This window comes from Magnolia sinica, chromosome 14 (genome assembly GCF_029962835.1).
Source record: "Magnolia sinica isolate HGM2019 chromosome 14, MsV1, whole genome shotgun sequence".
In the NCBI taxonomy this organism is placed as follows: domain Eukaryota; kingdom Viridiplantae; phylum Streptophyta; class Magnoliopsida; order Magnoliales; family Magnoliaceae; genus Magnolia; species Magnolia sinica.
In genome coordinates this window covers 70,415,392-70,424,796 of record NC_080586.1, presented here as the reverse complement: position 1 = coordinate 70,424,796, position 9,405 = coordinate 70,415,392, and the positions used below count along the sequence as shown (strand labels likewise).

The window sequence follows — 9,405 nt, the reverse complement described above, 5'->3', positions numbered from 1 at the left end:
GGAAAAAAACAAAACGCACTGCTTCTTACTACAGAGATGAAAAGACACAGCATGTGCGTTAATATCATCAATACCATCCTAATTCATGTAGGCCACAGGCCAAAGAGAAAAACATTGATAGTGTAGCAGAGAGTGATGGATGATAAGCGGGTTCTTAGAAATTACATTGAAATTGCACACATGGCATACAAGTAGTCAGTTAAACAGTCCAAGCTACGGTAACCAGTGTTGGTGCATCATGTTAAGCTATTTGATTATCTAACAATTGGATTGCTGGGCAATTATTGGAGAGTTAAAATCGAAAAGTATCCAATCGTCCTATTTCCACAAATAAGTGTCCGCGAATCAGAGGTTAGTATTGTCCAACCAATCTGATCTCGGGATTGTGACTTGGTGACAAAGGAATGCACAATCTCGTCGGTTTTATTTGAGTTAATATATGCCATGTATGCTATTTCCGAGTGCCTATGTATCAAGTGTCATGTGCAGCTGAGTATCATATAACTCCTCTCCTCAAAAAAAAAAAGGCTTAAAATCAAGGTTCAATGTCTGGACTGTGACTGGCTGGAAGGCTTGATGCTTGATGCGATGCTGCGACTAAACCATATTCTACATTCTATCCTTTTATTAGGGGGCTATAAGCCTATAACATCCATTACAATATCAAAACAAGCACTAAAATTCCATCAAACTTCAATGTAAGTACTCAGATATAACACATAAGAAATGGCAATAGCTTTCAGTTCATCCAACCTCAGCATGAATGCAAATAAAAAAATGGGAGACTTGAAGAAGGAAAAAAGAAAAGAAAAATTGGATGGAAGGGATAGATGAGGGATGCTAACTCCATGGGTCATCCCACCCTGCGGGACCTTCCCTTTTAACAAAGTCCATAATTGCCTGGGCTGCTTCTTCAACCCTGTTGGAGAGAGAATGGTTGCCGTGTTCGATTTTGACTTTCTCGGCTCCTCCCATGGCTTTGCACAGCCTGCTTGGGACCAAAGAAAGACATAACATCAAATTACAAGACACCAGTACAACACATGCTGAGATGTGCACATGCGTTAATCTTACCTTTCCACTAACGCTTCCCTATCAACATACTCTGGTACATACTCATCTGCCATGGAAAAGATTACCTGCAAATAAACACGCATATTTCACTAAAAGACCCATATTGAAAATCCCTAGTTTTGATGCTGGTTGGAGAAGCAATGACCCAAGTTAGGAGCTGATTCATGGCTTGCATAGTTAACTTTTTACTCTTAATGTGTATAACATCTGAGCGAATGACATCTGCTTAAAAGGGGGAACCCAACATGAATATGTCTGGAGCAAAAATCAAGCTGGTCCACTCATCAGGCAGGCTACATGTGTACATTGAATCAGACTGCCTGGCAAGCAGACGAGCCTGATTGCTGCGCCAGGCAATCTTCATGGTGAGGCCCTCTGCATGGATTAGAAGTCATACACATGTGACACATAGGCATGTATGATCCTTCACATGCAATGTATTGGAGGTCAGTATTCCTGCACCCGTGAAATGGATGCCGGAAGGACAAAAGTGAAAGCACTGAGAGGTCTTTGTATTATATTTAAGTTTGTCGTTCCTCCTAACTCTCTGTGGATTTAAAAAAAAGGACTACTAAAATGCAATCAGCTGGACTAGACAGATTTTTTTCTCTTACACGTCTTTCAGCAATCTTTCACAAAGTTTTACACTTGGTGCAACAATTGCCAATGGGGAACTATAGGATCCTCAAAGCTAGGATATTCACAGTGCACTCTGGTCTTCAGTTTGTATGACTGTTGATATGTTGAATCTCACCATGGATGGACCACCCCTCAAAACTCTCTCATATTCGCATATCCTAAACATGAGTCTTGGCCCTTTTTGTTAGTTGAATGCAGATATTTGCATCTCTTATTAACTCTATTTGTAAGCTGTATATAGAAAGCTTAGGATCTTTCTTATTTACCATTGAGGAAAATTTTATGTGACCACAATTAGTTGGGATAAGGACTTAGAAGAACTATCTAGGAGATTTTGGTCCATCCATGGCACTGCCCAAACAGACCAATGGCATGGACTATGGAATGACATGTGCCACTTGTTAAACTGAAAATCCAAGTGTACTTCAGATATCATCAGCTTGGCAATCCTATAATTCATCATCGTCAAAATCTCAAATGCAACATAGAGGCATACCAAGTCACTGATCCTTCAGCTAAGTAGGAAGTCAAGAAGGCTGATTTAAATAGGAGTGCACCCATGTAGAACTTTGTCACAAATGCCATCTTTGCCATTTATTAATATATTAATGCCAAAAAAGAGACCATGGTCAAAGTCATGAAAAACTATGAAGTAGGGCGTTTATCACTGTAAGCATCAAAGTCCTCAACCCTGGGATCGTTCAAACAATGCGTTCTGTTCTTTTCTTTTCTTCTTCTTCTTCTTCTCCTTCTTCTTCTTTTGAGACACCACAAGAAATTGTGTTTCTGTGTGTGTGTGGGAAATTTTCCAATATACACTTTTTACAAAAGCTCTCTTAAATATGGATGCATTTCCTTCAATACCCCTGGTCATGAACTCAAACAAATTAGTCACTTTTATGAGCAAAATGCCTCTATTTTCTACAAATCCTTCCACAGCAAAATAATGCACAGCATCTGACCTTTCAAAGGCAAAACTAGTGCATGAGATAGCCTACCTACAAGCTACCACATGTGCTAGCGTCGCCCAAGAGTACTTCATCCAACTCGTCCATCAGGCAGGCTCACCATGTACATAGTTTGGCCCAGAAATCAGATCAGTCCACTCAACTGGTTGACCACAGTTGACTCTTAATGATGCAAATGCACAGCTTGAAAAACTAGGAAAAGTGTTTGCAAGAGCCATCGTCATGTTTTTGTAACAATGGCGCCACCCATCTGATGAGTGGACCAGCCTGAATTTTAAGCAAGTTATGCACAGTGGAACTCACCTAATGGATCAACTTGGATCTTGCACCCGTGGGCCATGCTGACACACACGGTGGAGTGTAGATACGCTGCATTATACATGCGAATGGGCTCAGCAAACCTCCATGTCAGAGCCCCCTTTCCACCTTATATGCCATTTGAGGGACTGCAGAGCAGGATGGTACACTTAGTGGGCCCTACCATAGATGGTTCAAGTTAAAATAGAAAAAAAGTGAATGATCTTATACATCCAATTTGTGGCCTTTAAAATGCATGTGAAATGAAAAACTTGTCAATGGTTGACATTCAGAAGGGAAAAGAGAGTTGAGGTTAGGGCTATCATTGCCTTGTAGCATGGTTTTTTTACCATCAATCATCCACAGAAGGACCCACTAGGTGGACTATCCCAATCCACTCACTCATGCCACACATAAGGTGGAAGGAGGACTCCTATCATATTATGGAGTTTTTCTAAGCTAATGCATGTGTATAAGGCAACCCATCCATCTAGCATGATTGTAGCATGCAAGTAAGAGATCCAAGCCATTCATTAGGTGGGTCCCACCGTGAAGATAACCTGGTGCAGAAACCAGGACAGTCCAGTCATCAGGTGTGCCACTGTTAAAAAGAGGCTGATGGTTTAAGAAACTTGGCTAAGTTTTCTTAGCAATCCATTTGTCTCATAAACTATGATCATCCAATGAGTGGGCTAGAATATCTGCATGGAGGGACAGGGTGAACAGCTTGGATGTGGATGTACACTGGAATATGTCTGGTGTTAGATGGCTGCCTCATAAAGACATATCCTGGCTAGAAAAAAAAGCAACATATCATGAGAGACTTTTCTGTTAGTTTCCAAAGAAGGAAGGATCTGTAGAAAATAAGGAAGAGGGCATTTTGGTCTTAAAAAAGGTAAATTGGCTACACTTAATAACCGTGTATATAAGTAAACATTAAAAATTTTAAAAAAAAAACAAAAAAAAAACAAAAAAACAAAAAAAAACAAAAAGGTAAGAGTGTTGTCTGTATTAGTTTAAATACAGGACAAACATAAGGGTACACCAGAAATTTCCCTATCTTTTAGAAGAGCATCACGAGATATTTCATATGACAACTGACAAAAATCCATCAGACCCACCTACCTGGCAAGGTGTGTTGGACATATGCCCAAGTCTCAATCTCAACTGATCATCACTAAGATCTGAACTGAACATGTCGTCATCCCCCATGTATGCACAAAGCGAGTGATACCTAGATGAGTAAGAGAAAAGGGATGCATAAGTGCCATATTGGTAAGACTGTATAACATGCTATTTGTATTTGGACATTAAATATAGTAATACACATGATCTGCACATACCGTGAATCATCATCATCATCATCAACAACAACATCATAATCTTGTCACAGCTATTTGGGGCTGGTTTTAGGACTCATGTTTCACCAATCATTCCTACGGCCCTATCTCATATCCTTTGTCAACAAATTGATGCACATGCTCTCAAATCTGTCGTCAACAACTTGATGCACATGCTCTCAAATCCCTTGTCAACACTTCAAACCAAGCATCCATATCCCTCCCTAGCCCATAAGTGGGAATACAAAACTATATGTCGAATACAGTCTGTAGTACCTAATATGAGGTATGGTATGGTAACTTTATCTACGTTATCAATACGCATACAATACACTAGAATAGATAGAATGGTATGATTGATCACGCAATGGAATACATGTTAAGATGAGTATAAGTGTATAACTAGGGGTGGTATTGGCAATAGGCGGGGTTAGGACCAAGCCAAGATTGGTCCTAACAGGTCCCTAGCCCTTAGCCTTGGCCCTGGCACTAATCAGTCTAAAAAGGCCTTGGCCCTATTCGGTTGGCCCTGTAAAGAAAAGAGTTAAATGATTGCAAGTTTGTAATAATCCAAACTATGAACCTTCTTTTTCGGGTATCCTCCATACATGATGGGTTCCATCATGTAAAACTGTTTAGATCATTGAAAAATGACCCCAACCCAATGCTGACAGTGGTCCACTCGACGATTGGCATGGGCCCAGCCCAGCCCTTGGCCAAGCATAGGGGCCCTAGTCCTACAAGGCCGAGCAAGCGAGCCACCTGGCTCATTGCCAGCACTAAGCATGACAAAAAATTAATTAGTTCTGTAAAAGAATTATGTTTCTTAATATATGATTTATTCAATCTAGAATAAGATGATATATTTGTATGAGCCAGACTTGCATGCCGATTTTTTACAAAAGAAACCATGTCCTTGATCCATCACTGAATGCATGTCATTCATGAACAAGATCTGAACAAGGTGGCATCCACTGTCTAGGTCCATTATAAAGATCAGTCCTAACCATTCAATCAACAGATTCTTGCCAATTAAATCTATGGATCTAGATGTTACCGCTGTCTAGGTCAATATTATTTAGAAAGAAAGTGATAAAAGAAAGCAAGAGGACGCCCGAAGCCTATGCCAAGGAGAAGTGCTTTGGAATCTAAAGGCAAGAAAGGCAAATGTAAAGAAACATGACATTTCAAAAAACAAAAAAGAAAAATAAAGCTGTAAAGAAACATGGTCGTCAAGAGATGTGGTGTAAAAGGCAGTTACCATAAAGGTGTCAGGTCAAAAAGAGCGGCAGAAAAGTGGAAACATACAAAACCTCAAAACCTACAAATATGATATAAAGGAAGCACAGAAAGCAGTATGACCAATGTAAAACATACGGCTAATTGTATGATATGCAAGTACTAGAAAGGGCGAGAACGATATTTATAAACTAGCACAATTGAGGAAGAGGATAACTAGAGGCATATAGTCAAGGTATTTCATAACGGTAACAGTGGCCGTAACAGCCACGGCCATTACTGTTACGATTCGAGCCGTAACAGCTGTTACTTTTTTTTTTTTGAAAAATCTGTTTCGGCCCCATTATGGGCCATTTTTTCTTTTATGGATGATACGGCCCCGTAATGCGTACCAGTTACCAACTTACCATTTTGGCATACCTTCAATACACTACATTAGATGCATCAAGGTTAAGGGCCATATGGTCTTAGTTAAAGAAGGTGAGATTAGGGAGAGATGGGCAGGCAACTTTCAAGGTTGTTGAATGAATATGGAGTTTGTGGATAGAATTATAGAACTAAGAGGGGCCTTGGACGGCTAGAGGGTTTGTGTATTATCGTACTATTCGGGGAAGTAGAGGTAGTCCTTCACAGGTATAAAGAAAGGAAGGCAGTGGGGACGAATGATAATGCCTATAGTAGTGTAGCAAAATCATGTGAGTTTGAATAACTAGTCTTTTCAACAAATTTTTGCAGACAATGGAAGAGATCTTCAAGAACAAAAGAGATCCACGAAGTTGCACTTGCACCAACTAACAAGGGATCATACTGACCGAATCACACCATGAAGCATTTTGGGGGGGGGGGGGGGGGGGGGGGTGAGGGGATAAATGATATCTAAGAATCAATTTGGCTTCATGCCAGGGAGGGTGACAATTAAAGCTACTTTTCTGCTTGGACTACATATGCACAAGTATAGAGAAGAGAAAAAATTACAAAGCTTTTATCGACCCAGAGAAAGCAAATGAAAGAGTAATTCGAGAGATTATGTGGTTGATGATGACTAGGAAAAGGATCTCAAGAGGTTGACAATTAAAGCTACTTTTCTACAAAGACTATATGCACAAGCATAGGAAAAGAGGAAATTTACACAGCTTCTATAGACCTAGAGAAAGCAAATGAAAGAGTAATTGGGGAGGTTACACAGTTGGTGATGAGCACGAGAATGGTCTCAAGCGCATACATCGGCATCATCAAGACATGTATGACGGTGTTGTTTCAAGAGCGACAACGGCTTGTGGTGAGGTTGTGATGTTGGTATAGTGTGCCCTGGAAAGCCAATAATGATTGTGATAATCATAAATATTAATGATACTGCGTGTTTGGTTTGCATATTGATGCCATCATTAAATGTGGGAAGCATGATCTATCTGTGATTTTAAAGGTTAAAAGGGAGAGGTTCCTCCGGTTGTCCTATGGGAATGTGAGTTTGGACACAATGGTCACTGACCAAAAGAGAGTTGTGCGCCCTAGATCTTAGTACCCTAAATTCCATGACCACAATAGCAAGATTGGGCAATCTGTGAAATGTATATTAGCCATCTTGTGTTGAGGGAACTGAGGATGAGTTGGGATGGAATGTCTCCACCATCGGGCTAAACGAGATGATGGTGCCTATGTCCTATACTAGACACACACACACACACACACACACACAGAGAGAGAGAGAGAGAGAGAGAGAGAGAGAGAGAGAGAGAGAGAGAGAGAGAGAGAGAGAGTGTGTGTGTGTGTGTTCACAGAGTGTGGGTTCCTGCGTTTGAACCCGATTGAGCACTTGCAATGGAAGATCGCATCGAGTCTCTAGAGTCCTAGACCAGGATGCCTAACCATTCCCGATTCATATTGACTTAATCATGTACCACCTTTGACTAGTCCTTATACTTGAGGACGTGTCGGGACTCTAGCCCTAGTTTTGTATGCTTTTGCTCACCCTAAAAGGTTACATTAGTGACTGACATACCGACATGTTCACATGAGTCCTAAACATGTGTCTTTTAACATCTAAAATTTCACAGAAAAATTCCACCTATTCATAATGTTTTCCTCAGATAATATTTTTCTGAGTATCAGTGATAATATTGGCGATACTGATTCATGTTTTTGTATCACCGATCATTGATACATGTAATGATACTAATACTCTCAAGTCTTAACATTGCTCTCCAATAACCATTTTTGTTCCATGTAGAGTAGTGATATGGGTGGTTTTTGGCACGTTTTCAAAGAGATCTTGACCCGATTTGATGTTCATAGACCTTTTATGGGTCCCTTGTGCTCTTCGAAATTTCGTTGGTTGAACTTGATCATAAGTTTTGATGAGCTATCCCTTCCAAGCTACCACTTTTCTTCAGACCTTGTTGGAGTATATTCAGAGTCTTGAACATTCCCACAAACGACACCAAACTTGGTTCGAGATCTTTTAAGTTGTAGAACTACTCTAAATTCTTACAAAATAAAAGAACAAGAGAATATTACAAGAATAAAGGAACCACTTTCTAAAAGAGTGGGTTCTAGTGGCTCAAATGTAAGTTAAAAATGCTTTGATCAATCAAAGGATTGAGAACACACTTGTATCTTTGACTCTCCTAGACTTCAAACTCCTTTAAAAACTTTGATTTACTAGATAAAAAAGTAAAGAAAAGATCGAGTTGTGGTTTGTACCACCTTGGGATTGGCCTCCTGATGCTTAGGACTTTGATCCAGCAGAGCAGCGGCGTATTTGACGAATTTATGTCCCCCTATTTGTTGAGAATAGTGTATGTTTACAGGCAACTTGATGGAGGTGGTTGGATACAAGAAAGGAGCATGGACCATATTAGGGACAGCTACAACTTCCCCCAGTCGTGAAACCTGAAAAGTGGTTGCACAAGCAAGGTATTCAATAACAGTAACGGTGGCTGTTACAGCCACCTTCACTACCGTTACGATACGGTGTATCGGCCCCATAACGGGTAATTTTTTCGATAATGACTGTTACTGCCCTGTAATGCGTAACGGTTCTAACTGTTACAGTTGAGTAATGGTCAACCGTTTTTGAATACCTTGTGCACAAGCCATCAAAGTGACCAGGATAGTTGCGCAAAGAGGCAATGGTTGCGAAGAGGTGGCTGCATAGAGATATAGCTAGACAGAGGTGGCGGCGTTGAGCTGATGGCACAGTATTGGTTGTGCAACCTGTGGCACAAACAAGGTCTGGTCACTCAAACTGCCTTACTCACACAATCCTTTTTGGACCTGTTTTGGGGTGCCATGTCTTTTAGGTGATGGTTTTTTTTTTTTTGGCATCTAGATGCCATTATTGACACCTCATTGATGGATTTAAGGCCGTAGTGATGACTTGGTTGGCCGACAACTGTGGATTGACAACCCTCTTAGTTCCTTCATAACAATTGTGGACTGACAACCATTGAGAAGGGTAAAAGATGTTTATAAAACCAAATTGCATGCATTCTAATTAGTAAGTAATTAAAATTCTCAAATATATCAGTGTTTGGACTGAGAAACAAAAACATGATGTGCTACACACCTATAGGCGGTTATTGGGGCATCCGGATTTGCTTCCCTGGGCATTAAATCCATTGCTCGACCCTCTGTTATCATGGTTGATGCCAAGTCTATCATTGCAGCTGTTTCAGGAAGAGTTGCTCTGTATTCCCGGTCACTGACTGGAGCCTGAAAAGCGTCAGTCATTCCAGCATTATTACTAAAGCTAGAAGTGATCATGAAAGATGTATGAAATAAAGCCTATATTATCCATAAGCATAAATGGAGATCAAGCTGCTCATTATTGAGCATGAAGTACTTCTATT

At 40.4% G+C, this 9,405-nt stretch overlaps 1 protein-coding gene across 4 annotated transcripts in view; it reads right to left on the bottom strand.

The window, feature by feature from the left end:
- Positions 1–592: 592 nt before the first annotated feature.
- The window catches only part of LOC131226113 (UPF0613 protein PB24D3.06c), a 45,027-nt gene continuing 36,214 nt past the window's right edge, over positions 593–9,405 (bottom strand). For 2 of the 4 annotated variants that reach the window (XM_058221810.1, XM_058221809.1), the window contains 4 exons: positions 9,123–9,268; positions 4,104–4,212; positions 1,075–1,139; positions 593–988 (listed from right to left, as the gene is read on the bottom strand). In XM_058221810.1, coding sequence (XP_058077793.1) covers positions 841–988; positions 1,075–1,139; positions 4,104–4,212; positions 9,123–9,268 — 468 coding nt within the window. In that variant the 3' untranslated portion in view covers positions 593–840. Of the gene's footprint in view, positions 989–1,074; positions 1,140–2,711; positions 2,824–2,984; positions 3,128–4,103; positions 4,213–9,122; positions 9,269–9,405 lie in introns of those variants that run through there. The other 2 variants (XR_009161647.1, XR_009161648.1) reach the window with 2 other exon arrangements.